Source organism: Pyxicephalus adspersus, chromosome 11, assembly GCF_032062135.1.
Source record: "Pyxicephalus adspersus chromosome 11, UCB_Pads_2.0, whole genome shotgun sequence".
Classification (NCBI taxonomy): Eukaryota; Metazoa; Chordata; class Amphibia; order Anura; family Pyxicephalidae; genus Pyxicephalus; species Pyxicephalus adspersus.
The window spans coordinates 56,414,871-56,439,670 of NC_092868.1; the positions used below are offsets into that span (position 1 = coordinate 56,414,871).

Sequence of the window (24,800 nt, forward strand, 5' to 3'; positions counted from 1 at the left end):
TGATAGAAATAATATTGCGCTTTATCTCTGCTCGGCTGATATTTCAGGGTTCCTCCCGAGGTTGCTGGGGGTTCCTTGAGCACTTTGTATCTCCAATTTGGCTATCTGTAAGGGTGACATTCTTCCCAATGGCCAGCAATGTAAGAGGAATTCATCCCACTGACCACCATGCTAATGGATATAATCATTATAGAAGGGATCCCTGAGACCTGAAAGTTTTATATTCATTTATATATTTTTTATATATAGTGCTTTTATATAGTTATGTACTTTACTTTTCTATTTATTACATTGTCTTATTAACCTCATTAAAAAGTTTTCATAAATATGGAGTAAAAAATAGGAGCGTCTCACTTCTCAGAAAATTATATTTGTGGGTTTAAATCCCCTTCAGGACTAAATGTGAGAAAATAGGAAATGTTGGATCAGTGAAGGGGTTAATCTCCTCTGCTAAACGCTTCCGCCTCGTCAGCCGCTGACTGCTGGGAAATCGGGCTGACACACACCGGCTGCGTCAGGAAGTGGTCATGTAACCTTTCCATGGTAGGGGACCCCTGATCCGCCCGGCAGAGTTCCTCATAATGATGTATGAAAGTGAAAGTTCAGGGTGAATCTCCCCTGGGGGCTTTCTGGGAGTGGAGAGCTTTCTATTCATCAGGGCACACGGACCACCTGCATAGAAAGGTAAGAAGAGCCCCCCAGTCTGTGACGTAGAATAATTTGTGTTTTTGGGGATGAAGGGGGCGGCTTTGTCATTCTTGTCATCTGCTAAAAAAAAAACTGCCAGAAAACGCCAGCTGAGCATTTCAACAATGGTTGTCATTCACTCGTTTATTCATTCGTCGTCTTATTTCTGATCACTAGAATAAAGGTGAAAAGCCGGAAACTGGCGTGGTGTCAGATTTTGGGTTTCCCCCAATAATCAGGATTGGGGGGTTAATGGGAAACCTCTGCAGCCCTCTATAGCAGCAACCTGCGCTGCACATCACAATATTTGGGAATGGTGGGGTGTATGGGTGTAATATTTTTAGGGGTGTACAAGGGAAACTAGTGCTTACCTGTACACAGAATGTAAGCCCCCCGGCTCCAGGGGGTTCAGAGATATGGGGGTCACAGATTCAAAAATGTGGGTGCTAATGGCTCCTATCTTGAGACCCTTGGGGCCCCTAAATCTGGCATGCAAATTGGGGAATCCAAGGGCCCCTGGGCTGTGAGCTGCCAGGCCCCATAGTTGTAATAAGAAAACAAATACAGATGAATGAGCAGCAAAACTGACCAGGCAGTGTTTTTTAATTGGGTCCCCACAGCTCAGAACCCAGGGGCCCCAGACATGGGACTACTGCTGTGTTCCACCATCAACAATGTAACGTCAAGCAGCCCCCTTAGACTCTTAGGTGATGCTGTATAATATTCCCCCTAGTTTATATTATAGTTAGGTAAAAGGAGAGGTGGTGGAGCTGGGCCAGCACACTAAGCATTTGGACCCTTACAAAAAAGAGAGAGGATTGTATATCAAAATGTAACAAGTTCAGTTGCTTTTACCTGCATTTATGTTAGTGACAGGTTCTCTTGAATCTAATCTATAACATCCCACTGCAGTTTTAACATATATTATTGTAATTGCAGCATTTTCAGTAATCTGTGCTCATAAAAATAAAAAATCCCTGCCATGATGGTCTTTGTTCGGGCCCTTCCTGTTAAAGCGTGTATTCTTAGCAAAGTGAATGTTTGCTGCATTTACTAAGCTAAGTGAATTGTTTATTGCAAAGTGCAAGTTCAAAGAAGTAATAAGCAGCCTGAACGCCCTAAATAAATCCACGCCAGTAAATGAGTGCTGATCCCACCTGCCCTGACATGCTGGGGGAGCGCACACTAATAGTTCCTCTTGTTTGGGTTACAGCCCCGTGACTCGGGAGGGCCCATGTGTCCCTGCAGCACAGCCGAATACTGATTCAGACTAACTCGCTGCAACGTGTAAGCCAGCAAAAATATCCAAGGATATAAATGGAGGCCCTGAGAGGTGCAGGTTATTATAATTATTAATATTATTATCATTAAACAGGATTTATATAGCGCCAACATATTACGCAGCACTGTACAATAAATAGGGGTTGCAAATGACAGACTAATACAGACCGTGATACAGGAGGAGAGGACCCTGCCCCGAAGAGCTTACAATCTAGTAGGTGGGGGAATTTACACACAATAGGATGGGAGATATGTAGTGGTGGGAAGTAGTGATGGTTTCAAAAGACAGAAAAAGATGGGTAGTTAAGGTTGAAGCGTTGAGTTTTGAGGGCTCTTTTAAATGAGCAGAAAGTAGGAGCAAGCTGAATAGGACGAGGAGGACCATTCCAGAGAGTCGGGGCAGCTCTAGAGAAGTCTTGGAGCCATGCGTGTGAGGAGGTTATGAGTGAGGAAGTCATTAGTAGGTCATTGGAGCAGAGAAGAGAGCGGCTAGGGGGGTATTTTTTTTACCAGGTCAGAAAGGTAAGTGGGACAAGAACTGTGGAGGGATTTGAAGAGCTTGAATTTGAGTCTAAGGTGAAATGGAAGCCAATGGAGAGAACTAAAAGAAGACGCACCAGAAGAGGAGCGGTGGGAAGGATGGATGAGTCTGGCTGCAACATTCATAATAGGTGCAGATTGTCCGCTCCATGCTCACTAGTGTTATTCTAGGCCATTCCTTGCCCCCTGATCAGGGGTTGTAACATTTTTGAGGGCCCCTGTAATTTCTAGCAATATAACGCAGGGGCAAAATGTTGTGATCTCCAAGTCTGATAAGTTTCTTTTTCTATTTTTTTTTTTTTTTAATAGAACAGAGTACAGAATGATCCTAAGTGGCATTCCGGAGGGAGCTCTACTGGAAATTCTGTCCCTCGTCCCCGCCTACGATCTCATTCTGCGCTGTCGGCTGGTTTGCAGCTTATGGAGGGATATTATTGACTCGCCTGCTTTGTGGAAGAAAAAGTGTCAGCGAGATGGACTCGTCTCTAAACTATCCCAGCGGATCCCACCGGACTGGAGGATGTTCTGCTTCTTCCACCTGAAAAAAAAGAATTTACTTAAAAATTCCTGTGCTTCAGGTAAGAAGAGTTCTCTCACTATCTTTGATGGACTTCTGGGTCTTCAAGTAGTCTCTAATACTTACTCTCCTAGGTGGCCTTTTAGTTGGGTATAATCCTCCTGGGTGGGTCCCCAACTAGTCCTTACATTGCTATGCGGGCGCTTATTTAGTTCCTTATACACCTGGATGGATCTTTAGCTGATTTCCCAATCATCCTGGGTTATAAACTAGTCCTTCCTCTCCTAGGTGGACTCTTAGTTGGGTTATAGCCCTCATGGATTGGTCCTCCGCTGGTTACTTGTTCTCCTAGGTGGACTGAAAGCTAGTCTTTTCTAGTCTTTTCTGGGTGAAAAGCTAACTTTTCTGGGTGGGTTCCTAGTTCTCCTAGGTGGGTTTCCATCTTGTATTCTTCTGGATGGACTATTAGTTGGTTTATAATCCTCCTGGGTAGATCCTCTTCTGCTTCCTACTTCTAGGTGGACTCCTAACTTGTCATAATTATCCTATGTGGACGTTCAATTGGGGTATAATTCTCTTGGGTGTGATGGTTCCTAGGTGGGTCCTAGCAAGTCTTACCTCTCCTCCTAAGTGCACTCTATTGATTCCTAATCATTCTGGGTGGGTTCCTACCCTGTAATAACTCTCCAAAGTGGACTTCTTGTTGAGTTTTATTCCCCCTAGGTGGGTCTTCTGCTAGTTCTCAGTTTTCATAGGTGGGCTCCCCGCTAGTGATAAATCTTCTAGGTGGGTCTTTAGTTGATTCCTAATCCTCCTGGATTGATCCTCAACAGGTCCCCTAATCCTCCTGGGTCTTTAGGTAATCCCTAATCCTCATGAGTATGTTCCTACTTAGCCCTTATTCTCCTAGGTGGACTTTTAGTTAGGGTATAATTCTTCTGGGTGGGTCTTCTGCTGGTTCCTAATTCTCTTAGGTGGCTGTTAGTTGATTCCTAATCCTTCTGGATGGATTTTTGGTTGGGTCTTATTCCTCCTGGGTAGGGCCTCAGTGGGTTCCTAGTTGGTGGGCTTCCACCAGTCCCATCTTTTCTAAGTGGGCCTTTAGTTGATTCATAATCCTCCTAAGTGGATCTTCAACTGGTCCCCTTATCCTTCTGGGTCTTCAGGTAATCCCTAATTCTCCTAGGCGGGTTCCTACTTAGTCCTTAGTTTCCTAGGTGGACTTTAGATTGGGATATAATTCTTCTGGTTCCTGGTTCTCATAGGTAGGCTGTTCCTAATCCTTCTGAGTGTATTATTAGTTGGGTCTTAGTCCTCCAGGGTAGGTCCTCAGCTGATTCCTAGTTCACATTGATGGGCTTCTACCTAGTCCTTTCTCTTCTAGATGGGCTCTTTGTTGATTCCTTGTGCTCCTGGCTGAGCTCCTAGGTGAGCTTTTAGTTGGATTATAATCCTGGGTGGGTCCTTAGTTGGTTCCTATTTCTCCTGGGTGTGTTCTAGCTAGTTCTATCTCCCTTAAGTGGAAATTTGTGGAAACCTAATCCTCCCTGGCGGGTTCTCAAGTTCTTTGTGAACGGTGAGCTTAAATATTTAGGGAGAATTTTTTTTTTTTTTTTGCCAGAAGGCTTCCAGCACTGGAATATAGAAGAAAACAGCGGGGATGAGTGGAAAATTGAGCAGCTCCCAGGGGCCCATGGACAGCCATTTCCAGACGAAAAAGTTAAAGATTACTTTGTTACCTCTTACGGGTATGTAAGCCATGTTTTTTTTTCAGTCTGGAAAAGGGGGATAATTATTTCACTTCCAGTCACAAAAGATGAATAGGCATTAAAGCAAATACAGAAGAAAAAGCCAAAAATACAAATTATACAACATATGCTCTTATAAAAATCCTATAAAGTTTTTTCACTACAACTGGATTGGTTTGCATGTTTTCTAACAACATGATTATCTGGTATCTGTAAGAAGTATTGGGCGTATGATTCAATATTACTGAGAAGTTTTTTGGAAGATTTACTTTTTCTAAAAATTACCTCTTTACCCTTAGTAGCAAAAATATTGAGAAGTTCATTCTAATCATTATTTCTTGGTCGTATTTGCTCCTCCATAGTGGTATGAACTCTGCAATCCTAGATAATAAAACCCCATTGTTAGGCTCATGATGCTGTTCAATTTGTCCTCAAAGGGCCAAGTGTATTTTTGCTAGACATTTATCATTATTAGTTGGGTCTTATTCCTCCTGGGTAGGTACTCAGCTGGTTTCCATAAATGGCACCAAATGTGATGGTACAGGGGTTGAGACGAGCCGTCATCAGTACTCATGAAGTTGTGCAGTGCATGGAAGTGCAGGGGACCTTGGGAATGACAGCTGCTTTAAGCACAAGACACCCCTGGGTGTTAGGGTGGACGGGGAGCTTTGTACAGACCGTAAAAGAATTTAGGTTTTTGTTCCTTTTTATATATTGAAACTTTCACTTTTACAACCATCCCATCTTCCCAAAAACCAACCCTACAAGTTGAGGAGCCACAGAGGACCCTCTCCTGCACTCCCTCCCAAATCCACATCACCACATTGTAAATATCTTTTTGCTTTCTTTTAGAATGTGTTTAAAAAGCCAATTGATTGACCTTGAGGCGGAGGGATACCCCGGACATTGGATGGATGCCATGCAGCCAGATATAGTCATAAGGGACTGGTAAGAGTTGCTCAAATGATAACATTTTATGTCCTAGACTTGAGGTTTCGGGAGGCACAGATTGGCAGAAAGGATTCCCCTAATACATACTTTGTATTTGTTACCCAAATTTCAATGCAATCAGGAGTTATTTGCCCTGACTGTGCTTTTTTAATTTTTTAATTTGAAAATTTATGTAAAAACCAGAATCTTTGTTTGTTGGATGCAGTTGGGGTAACCAGGCTTCTGTTGCTGTCTGCTGGGAAAATTAACTTTTTACATTTAAGTCCTCGTGACTACTATGATCATGAAAGTGATGGGGAATCTAGTTTTAAGCTTCCACCAGACATAAAAAAGGTGAAATCTTCCAATGTCAATGTGTTCTGGTGCCAATTATCTAAGAGGGGATTTCCATCACTTTTGCTCTCTTCCTTTTCTTGTAGTTTCCCTTCCCAAAAAGTGAAAATGGAACCATGCAAATCACAAGTGTGTAAAAATAAATAAGATTGTTCCTGTGCTTTTTTCTCTAGGTATGCTGCTAGACATGACTGTGGGAGTATGTACGTGTTAGATGTACAGCTGCTATCCAAGGAGAAGACCATCATCGAAGGCTTTCTTCCCGATCAGATTTTCATAGAGCAATGGAGTGACGCCAAGTGGTCTCAGGTATCTCCGTCCACTACCTTTAGGTATCTGATGTATAAAGGGCACATTGTGGGGTTATCATCTGCTGCTTATATCAGACTGTAGAGGAAGGTGAAGAGAGCCAAAAAAATTGAATTCAGTATAATTCTGTTAGTTGACATGTTTCGTTAGATTGATGCTCCTCCTTCAGGGCTTTGGTACTGTTAGACCTGTTGGTCATGGCCCTGCAGTCTGGATCCATCTATGGAATCAGTGTGCCTATAGTAATGCTTTAACATCCTTTATTTATGGGTTTTGGGATAGGAGAATCTTATAACATGAATAACAAGTATGAAAGCAGTAGTACAAGTTCTGCATATAAAAGTGAACCAAAATAATAACGTATACATTCAGGGTAAGTCATATGTGAAATGTTCTGGAGTTGGTACAGGAAGTGTGAGGGTAAAGGAGCGGGTGCAGGGGGTAGGGTATAAAGGAGGGATATTTGGTTAACTAGTGCCTCCAGCAGATAGGGTTCAAACCAGTGTTCAAAATACTTTTGTATGGGATAGAGCAGTGGTGGCCAACCTTTTGGACCTCACGGACCACTCATTTCATGGACTCCGAATCGTGCATGCACAGGGAGCCGTGCATCACTCAAAGGGGGAGAAACTTCCCCAGATTGACATCATGATGCCAGAACCCAACCACTCTCCCATCGAAGGTCTGAGCCTGTGATGGGAGAGCGGCTGGGTTGTGTACAGAGACACAACTCGCCCACTGCCCTGAGCCTGCGATCCATACAGGAGACATGCTCCACAGGTCTGGTCGGAGTGCCCCCCCAGCTGGGTCCTTCTCCTGACCCCACTGGGGGGCACACCAGCCAGAGCCACGGACCACCGATTGGATAGAGTATGCGATAGGGTGTAGCTAGTCATGTATGTGGGGGAGTAGTCTAACTGTCTAAGGCCCTTTGCCCCAGACATTCTCGCCAATCATGGGAGCTCAGATATCCATAGATTGCGCTGGGTCCAACTGGTTTCTATATTCCTGAGAGGAGAAGAATTCAGACCAGTAACACCAGGTATTAAATAATTGTCTGCTTGCTCCTCTGGCAGAGGAAATGAGGTCTTCTATTCTGTTGAATTCGGGGCTACAGCCGCCCCTGGGGTGGGGGGTTCAGTCCTCCGCCAGTATGCAGCCATGCAAGACATGGCCTCCACTATCATGAGTACTGATAGTTTGTAATAGTAATGCATTCTTTGCACATTTATTTGCTCACCTAGCACTATGGTAAATCCCATATGCTTAGTAGAGGTTACTGAACTGCAGTTTTGTGGACTTTTAATATTTTTTTTTTTTAATTTGTAGATTGAACACAGATTTAAAAACTATGGACCTGGAGTCCGGTACATCCTTTTCCGGCATGGGGGAAAGGACACCCAGTTCTGGGCTGGCTGGTACGGCATTCGAGTGACCAACAGCAGCATTCTTATTGACCCCGGAGACCTCAGCACGTAGCACAGACATATTATATTGTTATTTTTCTGATCACTATGTACTGTGTGATATCTATGGACCGGATCTCAAAGTGTAAAAATACCCAGTGCTTGGCCCACTGATCAAGTGTTTGTTTAATCAATCTTTCTGCAGATGACTCCCACTGATAAACCCTTCCAGTTTTTGGGGTATGTATGCTGTGCAGTCCTCCACTTATTGCAGTCATTGATATTTTGCAAATATTAGGCTATGTTTTGAAATATGACAAATTTCTAACAAATATATGCCAGCTAGCTCCTTTACATTAGAGCAAATGATTAGAATATGCCACATCCCTTTCAATCTAACATTGCAAGACACTTTGGTTTGGCTAAGTCATTGGCCTTGGGCCTTTTAAAGCATATAAATATTTTTTGAACACCTCAAGCAATATATTTAGAAATAATCCAATGCTTTATTAATTTATAATTCATAAAACTTGGTTTAAAACATCACAAAAATCTAAAATTTGGTACATATTAAATCCAGAGGTTAGTACATAATGAATAGGCGAATGATGTATCGACGTGTTTCTCAGAACAAAGTCCGCTTCATCAGGAGTTCATTAGCCTATTTAATACAGACATTTACATATTCATTATACCAACTCAGCATTATCTTTATGCAAATATTGTATTGACATGTAAAGCTCTTACTGCTATCAATAGAACAATCTGTTTTCTGGATAAATGAGTCGCAGGATCAATCAATGCAGGTATCCTATATCAGGTTGGTACAGGCTTCAGGTTAAAATGAAAGAGGCTAATTCACTTTAACAGTTTACTTTGATTGCATTTTCACATCTTAGTGACAAGCCAAACAAGTGAGGATTTGAAACCCTTCATTACCCAACCTCTATCTGTGAGTGTGCATCAGACAATATCAATTAACTAGTTAATCCCTATTTTGGATTTTAACATATATTCTCACCTATTGATGCAATCGTTTCCAAACTAGTAGTTTTCTTTATTCATATATATTCCAATGGTAAGTGAATGATTTGTTTCAAAAGGGACTAGAGCACAAAGAGAGAGGGGCAATGAATGTAGTCATATCTAATTAGTGCTACTGAATATACTATTTCATATCAATCAATAAATCCCTCATGCTTAAGCCTATCATAGACTTAGTAACAGATTAATACAAAACAGGTAAACTATAGTCATGGAATTATCATTTCATATTTTAGAAAAAAAAAAAGATTTTGATTAAATATCATAGCCAAGACTTACAGGCAATTTAGGAGGAACTAGATATGCTTCATCATCAACATGCAGAGATTTTGTCATCGGAGGCCTTCACTACCAAAACCATAGATATTCAAAACTTTTTACAAAAGTTCAATTCCTAATTGGTAGCAAGCAAGGTGAAAGAAATCCTCAAAGATAAACAAGCTTTCATATCCCAACAAGCCTATAAATGGGTTCAGAATCAGAAGCAATGGATACCAAGGAAAAAATCTGCTCAAGATGAAGGAACAATGGCGACCACCGATGTGATGGTCTCTGAATGCGCATTATCAACCTCAGAATTCGATAGGGTAATATAAATGCTACAAGAAACAAGGTATCAAAAGGGTCACTCCGGAAATATCGCCCACAGATACACAAAGGATGAAAAGATCGCACATTACACAAGTACCAGCACCCGAACCCTCGGGTTCCTCAGCACCTAATCCCCCAGAAATAATCACTGAGCCACAATAGTACACAGCACAAATTATTAGTAATGGAACTTTAGTCCCATCGCTATCACAAAGCACACTCAACGAGGACCCTACACCTCTTAATCGTCTGCCATCACTAATCACATCAACGACTCTTCGTAGTCGCTCACATGCCCCAATGACGGGTACGATAGACAATTACATTTACAAAATACCGTCCAAGATGGGCAGTTAGATGTCATCAACCAATAATCAAAGCCATGGGGTTGTGTGGCAATTACATGTGTATTTGTTTTTTCATAATACAGGAAGAACATCTTTATAATAAAGTGATACATGACTGCGGTATGCAAGAGCCCTCCTTTAACCAACACACTCCTTCCTCCTACAGCAATATACTTCCTTTACAATAACAACAGACACCTGCGGGTATGGTGTAAATGGCCATATGGCCGTTTATTATTTTACAACTTTGTAATCATATAAAGACTGTAACTTTTATTTACATTACAACCATCTCTAAAAAATTAACAAACAGGTGACCCAAATTCCTCCCCTCAGGTGGCAGGTCCTTGCCGGCTTTAACTCTATCACCACCGTTTACCTGTATCTGCTTTAATTGATATATCTGACCGGCTCCCTGACGCCACTCCTCCATCTCGGGAACAAAATCAATCACGCATATCATAACCAACCTTAACAACTCTTAACCCCTTAAAACTTTTGGAGACCCCCATACCATAGATGGCTCTCCACACACCAACATTTTACTAATTCAACACCACCACCACATTCTGTCCCATGAGGACCTCACACCACCACTGCGCTACAAGTAAAAAAACCTTATACTTTGCGCCCCTCCACACCTGCAGAGCCCTAAGTATCCCTTCCTGCAGTCCCATACACCACAAATCAATGCTCACTGCGTTTAAATGAACCCCATCACCTTGAAGATGCAATGGGTAATCCGCCTCCAACTCACGATGGCCAACAACAATACCCCCGCTCATAACAATGAACCTCCCTATTAACCTTGACTCTGGCCTTGTTCAACCTGGTCACAGATCACGCCCACCGCCATTTGGTCTTGCCCACCATCCCTGACCACACTACTATCATCTTACGGAAGGCAGTGCACAACCTCAAGAAGTCCCATTGAATGTCCTTGATAAGCTCTGTCATGGACCTAACCCCCAAATCATTGCCACCAGAGTGAATTACTTCTATATCCAGTGGCCTATCCATCCTAGAAAAATTATGGATTTCGGGCAGCACCCTTCCCCACAACATGCCCAGGACCCCAATCCAGCGAAGTACTCCCTCTGTATGTGATATGCCCAGCTGGCGACCCTCAGGGTGGACCGTCTCCCTCCTGGCGACCCACCACACGTAGGAATGTCCTGTAAACCCCAACATTTAAACCAAAAGGCCAGACCGGCCATCTTTTTATTCAACCCAGAAACGGACATACCAAGTTCAATGGCCCTGCAAATAAAACACAGAACCAAACATACATAATCATCATTAGAATGAGCACCACCAAACTCACCGCAGGAATTTCCCCAATTTTGATTGTACGCTAACTATGTACGCTAGCTTGTTGTACGCTAACTATGTGGACCTGGCTACTGACCGTTGAAGCAGAGACATCACGAGTCTGTTACAACTCACCAGAATTCCGGAGGGCAAGGAGTCAATTCTCCGCCACTGCAACCGAGACAAAGCATCCGCAACAACGTTGGATTTGCCCAGAATATGCACCAACCACAAAAACACATTAAAGCGCAGACACAACAAAACCAAATGTCCAATGTCCAAGCAAACATATCACCGGCAGGGATGAAGCAGACCATTTATTCACTGCCTGCACCACCCCGGATTGTCACAGTGAAAACAAATGCGCCTATTGGCAAAATGACAAAGCTACCATTCAACCGCCAACACATTTGGGAACAATTCCAATAGAACCAAATTCCCCACCAAACCAGCCCTGCGGTCAAGGGCCTGCACTCTATGGGCCCTGAAAATAAGCACCATACGCACCTTACCCTGTCACATCCGTGTAGAGATCCATGTCCACCGAGGTCACTGGCCCCGCCATCCATAACGCCCTCCCATTACACTCCTCCAAGAATTCCTGCCAAATCCGCCCTCAATTCAGCATTCAACTGGACATAATGACTCGGGCATCGAACCCCCCAGTTGCCACGGCCAATCACCTTGCGAAAATCCTTCCCATAGGCGTTATTCTAAACGCAAAATTAAGCTTACCCAGCAGTGATTGCAGCTGGCATAAACCTAACTTGCGCCTTCCAGCAGCCTCCCGTACTTCCTTCTTCAGATCAGCCAACTTAGTTTCAGGAAGCCTGCATTCCATGGCCATAGCCACAGCTCTGTCATGGGACCCACCGTTTTTTCAGGTGCAGGGGGACCCCAAACCTGTCAGCCACAATCTGTAAAGTGCCCAGTAACACCCTGCACAACCTAGACTCCCGTAGACCCACACACAAGAAATCATCTCAATAATGTAATACAGATCGCACCCCTGCTAAGTCGCGCACCACCCACTACAAAAACATGCTAAACATTTTAAACAGCGGGCAAGAAACCGAGCAGCCCATGACAACGGTCCACAAAAAACCCCCTTCCCATGTGCAACCTAACCACTTCTGACTCTCGTGGTGGACAGGGAGCAACCGAAAGGCCGCCTCCATATCCACCTTCGCTAACAGCGCCCCCTTTCCAAATTTCCTTACCCAACAAATGGCGCTATCAAAAGAAACATAGGACACTGAGCACAGTTTGGGATCAATCGACGCATTTCCTGAACCCCCCGTAGTGTATGACAAGTGGTGAATCAATCTGAAAGTATTGGCTTCCTTCTTAGGCACCAACCCCAGTGGAGACACCACAAGAACCCCCATAGGGTGTTCGGTAAAAGGACCCGCTATACACCCCAAACTCACCTCCTTTTTTAACTTTTCCTTTACCACCTCCGGGTAGCGCGACCGTAAATTCTGTGGTACCGCTGGGACCTTTACAATATCACATGGGATACTGAAATCTGAAGTAAACCCCTCCTCCAAAACCCGGGCAGCCGCCCTGTCCGGGTTTCTTTTTAGGAAAGATACGCATCCTTTCTATGTTCACTTGGGTCCTCCCTTTTTCCAGCACTTCCCCCTGCGGACAGAACTGCTTCCCACAGCGGGCAAAATTACGTGCTAATCCGCAACCGATACGCTCATGCCGAAAACGACAGAAGTTGCCAGATTTACACCACACTTGTTAAATTGCCAATAGGTCCCCTTTCGTTGCAGAGCCCAGAAACCGGAGGGGTAGGGCAGACCGCCATCCGTGGCCTGAATTGTTCATCATACTTCAGCCAGGCTTGTCCCCCATACACCCTATAAGCCTCACTGATACCCTCCAGACATCCAAAAGGAGCCTAGCAATTCTAAGGTGCCTTTCTCCCCCCACACTCACTAAAATGGAAAAGGCCTGCAGCCAATTCCCAAAGCTACACGGGATCAGGCGATGACGCCGTAACTCCTCTTCACTCCTTCTACCCTCATTGCCCCCTTGCCTAGCCAAATTAAAACGCTCAAGCTCTGTCCATCACACCCCGCACCAACACCCTATCCCCTTTTTCCAATCCCCCCGCTCCCACCTACCCCCTTTTCAGGCCCAGTCCCCCTACCCCCCCTACCCCATTTGCCTGTAACAGTTCCTACAACAAAGCCCTAACCCCATCCAACACCTGTGGCACGTTACCATAAGTCACAGAGCTACACTCCCCCCAAACCACTCCTGTCCACCCCTCTACCAGTCCACCTAAACAAGCAATCTTTGTCTTTTCCCACCCTTTGCTTTCCTTATGTTCCTATCATATCATTTTCCCTCATCATGCCACTTCCCTCCTCTTCTTTTATTTACACAAACCTTTCTGGCCTTCCCCCCTCAGTCATGCTCCTTTCCTCGATGGCTTTTGGCCTACTATCAACATAATAATTAATGCACATAGTCATAGGGGTCTGCCCCATTAGGGCCATGGGGTATTTTGACCCTTATGCTAAACACAGCTTTTACTAAAATAATATAAACAGAGCACGGACCAATTCCTATGCGTTTCGCCGTCTGGCTTCTTCAGGGGATGTGTATGTGCCTTTACGTAGTGCTGCCCTCTGGTGGTGATTAGATGGGGAAGCATTGCTGGTTGAATTAGTTTCAGCTACAGTTCTTGATTCATGGATAAGAATGATGCTGTGGGAATTGCTGCCAAGTCGTGGTGTGATGTTTGGAGTGTTGCTGAAACGGATAATACCAGGATGATTCCTCATCTAATCACCATCACTCTATATAACAACACATACACATCCCCTGAAGAAGCCAGACAGCATAAAGCGTCAGGCTGGGGCCATGCTCTGTTTAAATTATTTTGGGAAAAGCTGTGTCTAGCATAAGGGCCAAATACCCCATGACTTTAAGGGGGCAGAAGCAAGGTGTGGAAGCCTATGACTGTAAATTTCTTTTTATGTTGATTGTATCACCTATTGTAAAGATTTATGTTTTCTGTAATATAAAAAAGAACAAATATACAAGTAATTGCCACAAAACCTGCTTATCTTCCTTTTCATGGTCATATAAATGTAATTGTGGTGGCACCGACAGACAATAAAAGGAAAGGAATGCACCACTTTATTTATTTATTTAAGACATTTGTTGACACAGTAAGTCTGGAGCTAAATTCACATTTTCTTTTGGAGTATAAATGGTAGTGCCTGAAATGTGCTCTTTACTGAACATTGCAGCGGTGACAAGGTAGGTTCTTTTTTTGGCTATGGTTACTTACATATGTATGGGTACGGCATTTAGAAGTCCCAGGCCACCCAATGGGTCCACCACCATCCACCTGCAGGCTGGTTCTTTCTCTAGGGCAATAGTAAAAATGATTTGGGTGCAATCTAGAAATAGCAATTTATAATTTGCAGGTTGGAAGAATATAGAATTAGGGGTGAGTAACAAATACTACGAAGATTTGTAACAAATTCACTGATATTAGAACATGACAGCTGAGAAAAGTCTTGTATTCAATTTCTCCTTCAGTCATCCAACACGTCCCCTATACCAAAGGAGCTTCCTCAGGACCCAGAGACATCTTAGTATTTCCATATGCTGTCTGTAAATTCTGGTATTATTATTAGTAGCTAATAAATAGTGCCCACATATTACACAGCGCTGTACAAAGTCCATAGTTGTGTCACTAGCTGTCCCTCAAAGGAGCTCACAATCTAATGTCCTTACCATAGTCATATGTCTTTAATACAGTCTAAGGTCAGTTTGGGGGGAAGCCAATAAACCTAATTGCATGTTTTTGGAATGTGGGAGAGACCGGAGTACCCGGAGGAAACCCACACAAACACAGGGAGAACCTGCAAACTCCATGCAGATAGTGTCCTGGAGCAGAGCGCTAACCACTTCTAATTCTGTATAGATAGACAGAGACCTTTGGTTATGTGTTGATTTTAATTCTCATGATTTATTTTGTCTTATATCATATAGAGGAGGTGAGATCCAGGTCACTTTGTGAGATTGGAACTACAAATATGTGGGCACCATACAGGTAAGATTGCCGTTCTCTGAGCTGCTCAGCATGTTGTAGATCTATTATCTCCATGTGCACAGAATGCAACATAGGGAAAGGCTGGATAAACTGATGTAGAATCATTATTTTGGGTCAGAAGCAATTTTAGGAAACAAATGAAAAATTAGGTCAAACATCATTTATTGCTGTATGTTCTACAACTCTACCTTATATTAATAAAAAGCTGTAAATAAGCTTCTATCAATGACTTTGCCTGGGTTAGGCTGATGTCAGAGCATTTACAGCCTAAAAAACTCTAAAACCCCTCTATGTTAAAATTATTATTATAATAATAATAAACAGGATTTATATAGCGCCAACATATTACGCAGCGCTGTACATTAAATAGGGGTTGCAAATTACAGAATAATACAGATGGTGACACAGGAGGAGGAGAGGACCCTGCCCTGAAGAGCTTACAATCTAGGAGGTGGGGGAAGTATCACACAATAGGAGGGGGATATGGAATGGTGGGAAGTAGTGAGGGTTTAGGAGACAGAAGAAGACGGGTAGGTGAGGGTGAAGTGTTGGGTTTTGAGTTCTCTTTTAAATGAGCAGAAAGTAGGAGCAAGCCGAATAGAACGAAGAGACCATTCCAGAGAATTGGGGCGGCTCTAGAAAAGTCTTGGAGCTGTGCATGTGATGAGGTTATCAGTGAGGAAGTCATTAGTTGGTCATTGGAGGAGCGAAGAGAGCGGCTGGGGGGGTATTTTGCTATCAGGACAGAAAGGTAAGTGGGACAATACCTGTGGAGGGATTTGAAGGCAAATCTCATTTCCTATTGTCTGTATTGCATTTTGCAGACAGTGTTTAATGAAAAATCTGCACAGAATATTTAGCTAGTTTAGTTCATTTGTAACGGTTACTTGTATGATCAGTAGAAATTGAATTGATTTTTTTTAGCTTCCCTGGAACATACCAGCTATTCCTAGCTCTCAAAATGACAGCCAGGAGATGCTGACAGAGTAGGAGCTGCTGCAATAAATGGACAATATGGCACAATGTCTATAAATGATAAGGAGATACAAAGTAACATTGTGACTTTTGTATCTACTCTGTTTCATCCCTCTGCAGATCAAAGGGGATAAGCTCTCTATATAATATCAGATAGGGCAACCTAACAGAAAAGTGTTTTTTTTTAATTCTTTTTTCTAATTATATTTTTTTAGTTTTGCTCAAAATGTACACTTCCATCCATGTTAGTTTTTAGGCAGCATATTTTCCTGTAAAAAAGAAAAACATTTTAGCATAACTTTTCCTGTTTAAAATTACACAAAGAGGGTATTTATAAATTATTCCCCTGTCAATTCTCTCTAAATTCGCTCACAATTTTCATTTACACATACAGTTGACAATCAAAATCCGCCCAACGATATTCCGTTTCCTTCAATTTTCTGGAATGAATTTCAGATAGCATTTTAATACTAGGACTGTAGTACACTGTTTAGCCACTTATGTTTTGATGGCGCTGTTCTGCAGAAACAGTTGTTAGGTCTTGCTTGATGCCCTAAATACACGTTGAGAGGGTGCTGTGAGAGGAAGCCTGGACTGTGTGTGGAACTTTCAAAAATCCGGAAATTTAGAAAATCTGGCACTCCTCGGGTCTGGAGGTTTCCGGATTTTTGAATTTTAACTGTATATAATTTCCTATTATGAGAACTGTGCACTTTGACAATTGTCCGCTAGATGGCAGAACGAGTTATTGTTTTAATAGGAACTGAAATAGAGTGGAATTCATTTGTCAGCGAATTTCAGACGAATTGACAGGGGAATCATTTATAAATATCCCTAAATATCTATTTGTATTTTAAAAAATCAAATTTAGCAAAACAAAACCACTTAAAGAACAAAAGAGACGTGCATTACTTTGTTGTCTTGATTAATGTGTGTTAGTTAATCTTTAACTAATATTATTCTTTCTTTGGTCTAGCCTGAAGAGGAACCTCATCAATAATCCATGGGCTCTGGGTGAGCAATCTGTTATTTTTTGTTATCATCATTTGTATTATTCTAAGAGGAACAAAGGGGCTCATGTATACAGAATTGTTATTTCTCATACTAACAAAACCAGTCTGTGTTTTCCATTTAAGTGAAAGTATAATAAAAAGTGGTATTTGGTTACTTAATAAGGGACTGAGTTTGCAAGTGGACAATCAGAAAAAATGACCTGTTACAGTGTTGTCTGGGGTCTAAGTTTCTGAGCTTTTCCCAATACTGGCTTACCATATATTATTCTGTACTGTGGCCCTCTCTCCATCCTTCTCACTATTCCCTCTGTCTCCTCTCTCCCCTTCATTTTCCTTTCTCTCCCTCCATCTCTCCCACTTCTCTCTCTCTTCTTCCCCATCTTCCTCTCCATCTCTTCTCTTTCTCTCCCCCTTCAAATCCTGTACTCTCTGTCTCCGCTCACGTTTGTTTCTCTCTCTGCTCTCAATTTCTCTTTGTCTTTCCACTCTCTCCCCTCTCCCTCTCTTTCTTCCTCTATCTCTCTCTGATCTTTCTCCCCATTTCCTTTCACCCTGTTACCTTCCCCTCTCCATTCTCCCTCTCTCAATGATTCTTTCTCTCCACTCTTTCCATCTTTCTCTCTCCATTTCCCTCTCTCTCTAATTACCCCTCTTTTTACTCACCATTTTCTTTCTTTCTTTCTTTCTTTCTTTCTTTCTTTCTTTCTTTCTTTCTTTCTTTCTTTCTTTCTTTCTTTCTTTCTTTCTTTTTCTCTCCCTCTCCTGCCCCCTCTCTCTTTTCCTCCTTCTCCCTTTCCTTTCATTCTTTCACCCCATCTTTTTTATCCTATATCCCTACTTTCTTTTTCTTCCTCACTCTCTCCCATCTTTATTTGTTTCTCCAATCTCTCTTCCCCCTTTCCACTCACTGTTCTCTTTACATTCTCTCTGCTCCCCTATACCTTTCTCTGTCTCTTTCCTCTATTTCCCCTATCCCTCTCTTTTCTCCTCTCTCTCTCTGCTCTCTCCCCCTCTCCCTCTCTCTCAATGACTCCTTTCTTACATTCTTTCCCTCTCTCTCTATCCCCCCACTTCCTCTCTCCCCTATCTCTCCCATTACCCATATTTCCCCTCACCCTCTCTTTCTCTCCTTCTTCCTTCTCCTCTCATTCTTTCTCCCCATCTCTCCTATCTCATATCCCTACCTTTCCTTCTCCCCACTCTCTCCCATTTTTCTCTCTTCCCTCTCCCCTCTCCTTCTTCCTCTCTCCAACTCTGATCTTTCTCCCCACTTCCTTTCTCTCTCTAATTACCCCTCTGTCTACTATATCTTTCTTTCTGTCTCTACTGTCCTCTTCTTTCTCTCTCCTTCTCACTTTCCTTTCATTCTTTCATCCCATCTCCCTTATCCTATATCCCTACCTTCCTTTCTTCTTCACTCTCTCCCCTCGCTTCCCCTTTCCCACGCACACTAACCTTTCTCTATCTCCCCTCTCCCTCTCTTTTCTCCCCCATCTCTCTCCTCTCCCTCCCCTCTCCCACTCTTTTTTCTCCCCCATCTCTCTCTCCTCTATCTCCCCTCTCCCTCTCTTTTTTCTCCCCCATCTCTCTCCTCTCTCTCCCCTCTCTCCTCTATCTCCCCTCTCCCTCTCTTTTTTCTCCCCCATCTCTCTCCTCTCTCTCCCCTCTCCCACTCTTTTTTCTCCCCCATCTCTCTCCTCTATCTCCCCTCTCCCTCTTTTTTCTCCCCCATCTTTCTCGTCTATCTCCCCTCTACCTCTTTTTTCTCCCCCATCTCTCTCTCCTCTATCTCCCCTCTCCCTCTTTTTTCTCCCCCATCTCTCTCTCCTCTATCTCCCCTCTCCCTCTCTCTCATTGACCTTCTTTCTCCCTTCTCTCTTTGTCTCTCATTGTTTCCTTCTATCCATTCTTTCCCTCTCTCTCCATCCCGCTCTCCCATTACCTCTCTTTCTCTCTCATCCTTTCCCCCATCTCTCTTATCTCATATCCCTACCTTTCCCTCTCCCCAATCTCTCCCATCTCTATGTCTCTCACACCTCTCACTCCCTTTCCCCCTTTATCTATCCTCTCTCTCCTGCCCTTTCCCCAATCTCTCTCCTTACCCTCTTCTCTCCCTATCTTCTCCCCTCTCTTCTCTCTTCTCTCTCCATCCCATTCCCAGTCTCCTGACTCATGGAGGCCGCAGTGCCATAGGTGATCTCACGCTGCGGATAGTCTGTATGCTAGGCACACTGCTGCACCAATCTTACTGCTATGGGCTTGTGTATGAACTGATTGAGATGATGATTGATTAAATGAGAGAGTTGCAATTATTTTATGATACAATATTTATAAATCCTCGATACAGAATGATTTACAGAGAAACTGTCGTCAAATCTAAATTCCGTGTTCTTTCATTCACTTCAATATTTTCTTCTCTCTTTTTAGATGATTTTAATGGCTGGACAATAAAAGAAAATGGTGGTGATAAGTGGAAGATTGAAGATATGCCCGGAGGTTTAGGAGAGGAAATACCAAATCCATTTGTCACCAAATACTTTGTCACTTCTTATAGGTAAGACCCCTTTACTTTCTTCTAAGGCTTTTCTAAAGGGAACTTAGCAGGGAGCTCAATTCAATTCCAGTTTCAATTCCTTAAGCATGGGCAAACTACGGCCCGGGGGCCATATACGGCCCAGTAAGGTTGTTTCTCCGGCCCTTTGGGTGGTCCGTGGCTCTTGCCGGTGCCACCCCAAGTGGAACACGTCCCCCATTTGTATCCCAGCTCGTGGAAATGGGCGGGCTATGTCCTGGCAGGCATCGCAGGCTCAGATCTGAGATGGGAGAGTGGGCGGGGTTCTGCCAACATGAGGTCACGTTCAGTGACATCATGATGGCATAACCCCGCCCATTCGTCCATCGGCCTCGCCCCTCTGTCAAATTTTATATCAGATTGTGGCCCCTGACCGAAAAAGTTTACCCAATTTTGCTTTTTTAAAACTTCATATAGAAATAATGGCGATAAGGAAAATGGAAGTCTCGCAATTACGGTAAAGCAGCCAGATAAGTATAAAGCATATTATAAATCTTGACCTTTCCAGGTCCTGCAAGAAGTCCCAGCTCATTAACCTGAAGAACGAAGGTTTCAGCGATGACATTATGGACAATTTCCAGCCGAGTATTGTCATCACGGACTGGTAAGAGATTCCTATTTACAGAATATCGCTAACATAGGTGGTGAAGGTGTGGGGGGGGGGCTGTAGAATGAATCTTGTGTGAATGGGCATTGGTGTAGCTAAGGTTAAATCCATTAGGAAAGCTTCCTATAAATGACAAGCAGTTCTCATTTATAGTAATTTGGGGTAAGTTGTGATAATATTATAAGCCAAGCCTGGGGCTCAATGGACGTCCTCCAGAGGTTAAAAGGGTTTCCTTCAGCAGTGAGCAATGTGTGCTTCCTATTGACACCAATGGTCTTTATGGCTATCTGTAAGGGTGACATTCTTCCTACTGACCATAAAAGTAAGAGAAGTTCTTCCTACTGACCCCAACGCTAATATACTGTGATCTGTGGATATAGGAATTATAGGAGGGGTTCACTAAGAGCTGAAAGTTATTTCAAGGGTTCCCCCATGTTAAAGAAACTCTCCCAGAGAGAGCTGGGAACAATGTAACCAATCCGAGTCAGGGATAGTTTTTATCTAATTAGATTTCTGTTATGTTGAACAGGTATTTGTAAGTTCAGAAATATGTTTTTATACTTTGTAATATCAGGTTTGCAAACAATCAATGTCTCTGCATTTCTACTGTTGTGCCATAAAGATAGGAAGGGATTGCTGCCACAATTATTATGATGGAAAGTGAAAGCTGAAAAGTTGCATGGATTACAGAGCAATACCAGAATTCCGATTTATTGCCTAACGGAATATTTAAAATCCCACACATAGCTGGAAGCAGTTCAGCCGGCATTTCCCAGAGCAGCAGGCTAAAGTTCAGACTTGGTTACAGCCATTGCAATCACACTATTATTGCTAAATATCTTCTTTTATTTCAAGGTTTTGTAAAAATGTTTTTGCATATAAAAAGGTATTTAGCAGTAAAAGCGGGATATAAGGTGATCACCAGTCCTAATGATTATAATCGGGTGCACAAACCCAGCTACATAAGGTTACAGCTTTACCAGGGGGACCTTTAGTCCAGACCTCAACCCTACTGAGCACTTCGGGGATGAATCAGATCCAACATCAGTACCCGACCTTACAAATGACAAATTCCAACAGAAACTCCTAAATATTATAGAAGGTCTTCCAAGAAGAATGGAGAATGTTTTAGCTTCGGAAGGGAGGCCAAATCCATACGAATGACCATGATTCTGGAATGGGACGTCCAACAAACTCATGTAGGTGTCATGGCCGGGTGTCCACAAAAGTTTGGTCATATTGTCTAATTACAGGAAAACTCAAACAAATTGAAAGTGGGATGTAATATATAAACTGTAGTCTGCTTATATATAACAAAAGGTTGGAGTTACATTTTATCTGCAAATTTTGCTCCCCTCTAGGTTTGCAGGAAGGAGGGACTGTGGCTGCGAGTATGAGCTATTGATCCAACTACTTTCTAAAGACAAGAAAACTTTACATGAGTTTCACCCCAAACCCGTGGTCTTACCGGAGGGGAGCAACAGCCAATGGAAACATGTAATATTATAAGTGCAATTCCTTACAGATTCCACCATGAGGGTGACATTTGTATTGAAGGAATCACTCTTCTCTCCCCATTATATTCTCCCTCTCTTTACCCCCTCTCTCCCCTCTCCCTCCCACTCTTCTCCCCTCTTTCCTTCTCTCTCTCTATGCCCTTCTATCTGCCTCTCTCTCCCTCTCTGGCTGTCTCCTATCTTCCCTTTCCTTTCTATTCTCCCTCTCTCCTCCCCTCTCTCTCTTTGCTCTGTTCTCTCTCTCCTCTCTGTCTCTCCCCCCTTCAGTCTCTCTCTGTCTCTTTCTCTTGCTTCTCTCTCCCCTCTCCCGCTCCTTCTCTTTCTCTCTACCCTCTGTATCTCTCTCTTTCCTTGGCTCTCCCCTATCACTCATCTCTCTATTATATTGTCCCTCTCTTTACCTCCTCTCTCCCTTCTCCCTCCCACTCTTCTCCCCTCTCTCTTTGCTTTGTCCTCTCTCTCTCTACCGCCTCCCTCTCTGTCTCTCCCCCTTCACTATCTCCCTCTGTCTCTTCCTCTTGCTTCTCCCTCCTTATATCTCCTCTTTACCGCCTCTCTCCCCTCTCCCTCCCGCTATTCTCCCCTCTTTATTTGCTCTCTCTCTTTCTTCCCCACTATCTTCTCTCCATCTTAACCCCGTCTCTCTCTCTCTCTCTTTTTCCACCCTTCTCTTCACTCCCTGTCTTTCTCTCTCTCTTATTCTCCACTCTCCCTTTCTCTCCCTTTCTCTTTCCCTCTCCTTTTCTCCCTCATTCTCTCTCTCCTCTCCCCTTCTCTCTGTCTCCTTTTTCTCCCCTCGCCCTCTCTTCCTCTCACTTATTCTCCCTGTCTCTTTCCTTCCCTTCTATTCTCTCTCCCTTTCTCTCTTTGCTCTCCTTACACTCTCTTTTCTTCTTGTAGAACACCTTACATCAGGGGTATCAAAATCTGGCCCGCGGGCCAAATGTGGCCTGGCACGTCCTTTTTTTTTTGGCCCCCAAAATGAATTGCAGCGGGCCCGACGCTACTCCAATCCGTAGTACGGGTGGGCCAGGTGCAATTCTTATTAAGCTGCTGTTCTATAGACGCAAATACAATGCCGCTACTACAATTCCCGGTATCACTCGTGTCTCTGGACCATCGACCTCTCTGCCTATGCGTGGCCCCGCATTTTATAGACGCAAGTGATGCCGGGAGTTGTATTAGCAGCATCACTCGTGTCTATTGAACAGCAGCCTATGCGCGGAGTTTATACTGACAGGTCAGCTATCAGGATTATTATTATCAGGAATTATCATAGAGCTATTGTTATAATAATTGTTTTACTGTGCCAGGGAATGCAATGTGAATGCAGCAATTCATTTGGTTTCACATTGCATTCTCTGGCAAATTAAAACAATGAATCTCAATAAGAAGAAACAAGAACACAAAAGGGGCATGCAGTAATATGCAGGGGATTGATCTAAATTTGTTCCTCGGCACAGTAACGCTATTGCCACACAATATCCTGATCCAACATTTACCACTATGGTTATAGCTATAGACAATAATGGGCACAAATAATCTCCTTGCCCAACATGTCCTCTGCTGCTTTCCATTTATTCCTGGTTTCCTAAATGATTATTTCCAAGAAACACTTTTCTTGGCCCACAATTTAGTCTAAGTTTTTCATTTCGGCCCTCCGTGTATTTGAGTTTGAAAGTTTCAAAGTCTGTTGGTTAGGGACAGCACAAGCTAGACAGCCTAGGGGAGCAAAAAGTATTAACGGGCCCCTGCTGACCCTTACATATGATAAAGATCGCAGGTCTGCCAAGACAGAGACATTCTGCCCTCCTGTGGCCCAGGTGTTCCAGCCCTCCATTGGTGGTCTATGTGGCATTCAACACATGGCATCCATGGTGCACCGCACTTCCATCATAGGAATTGGAGGATGGGAACACTGCACGGGCTGAAACTGTTACATATCTGTGGATGTTATTTTTCCTCCGTTACAAGAAACAATTTGGATTTTATCTACAGTACCCCTAATTCATTCTATATTGGACTGAATTCCTCTTCCCTTCCTTATAGATCACTCATACATTCAGCAACTATGGACCAGGAGTGCGCTACATTTATTTTGAGCATGGCGGGAAGGACACAAAGACCTGGGCCGGCTGGTATGGAGTACGAGTCACCAACAGCAGCGTCATCATAATGATTTAGGATCCAACTTTGTGAACATGTGACACACGACAATCGCAGCTACTAATCCCAAATCTGGGCTTATAACGTCTGAATTCTAATCTAATATGAACGTGGATATATAATAATGAAATATTTATACCAAGATATGAATTGTCATTTGTCTGTAACCCCAAGTATCAATAAAGCATAATTCCTTCATCATCAAACTTTTCTTTACTCTACAAATAAATCTGTCGCTGATGGACTTATTCTATAATCAGTGATTATTATTCTATATCCCAATGAACCAATGAACCTGGATGAATTAACATGCCAAATCGCTAATACAACAATGTCATAGATTGCATATGAACAGTTGTTGGATGTGGTGACTGCTTTAGTTTTCTTGTTTTCAGAACATTTTCTACAAGTACAGAACACATCTCTAAATCCTGTTAGAAATGCATTGTCCTTGTCACTCTGTGAGCAGAAAAGATAACACACATCCTTATCATATCATATCTTATATTGTGTAATAATCCATCAAGGATGACAGCCATGGTTTCCAACAATGACATGATAGAGAAATGTATATAGCTATGGAAGGACAGAAAATGTGTTATTAAGGAATAAAAGGCAGAAAAAAGAAAACCAATGGAGCCACCACGTTAAATTGGGGGTATCTCTGATGGTGTAATTAGGTTATATAATTATGAATAAAGATCATATTAAAGTTCAATGGTTAGATGGTCAGTGTATAAATCTGAGATAGTGAAAGTTCATTTTAGTAATCAGCTTGGGGTGATAAGGGAAGTCGCATTA

At 43.0% G+C, this 24,800-nt stretch overlaps 1 protein-coding gene across 1 annotated transcript; it reads left to right on the forward strand.

Moving 5' to 3' along the window:
- Positions 1-462: 462 nt before the first annotated feature.
- Positions 463-24,174, forward strand: LOC140340272 (F-box only protein 44-like). The gene is made up of 13 exons (XM_072425329.1): positions 463-684; positions 2,818-3,086; positions 4,647-4,773; positions 5,626-5,721; positions 6,231-6,366; positions 7,696-7,844; positions 14,338-14,347; positions 15,025-15,149; positions 17,101-17,138; positions 19,565-19,691; positions 20,218-20,313; positions 21,678-21,813; positions 23,883-24,174. Exons 2-13 carry the CDS (start codon positions 2,831-2,833, stop codon positions 24,015-24,017), a joined length of 1,431 nt encoding a protein of 476 aa, XP_072281430.1. The 5' UTR covers positions 463-684; positions 2,818-2,830; the 3' UTR covers positions 24,018-24,174.
- The last annotated feature ends 626 nt before the right edge of the window (positions 24,175-24,800 follow it).

Excerpts from the sequence above, each read along its gene's own strand:
- LOC140340272 (XM_072425329.1), top strand. The coding sequence starts at position 2,831 with ATGATCCTAAGTGGCATTCCGGAGGGAGCTCTACTGGAAATTCTGTCC. Across the intron at positions 3,087-4,646 it reads TAAAAATTCCTGTGCTTCAG|AAGGCTTCCAGCACTGGAAT; the intron begins GTAAGAAGAGTT and ends TTTTTTTGCCAG. Across the intron at positions 6,367-7,695 it reads GTGACGCCAAGTGGTCTCAG|ATTGAACACAGATTTAAAAA; the intron begins GTATCTCCGTCC and ends TTTAATTTGTAG.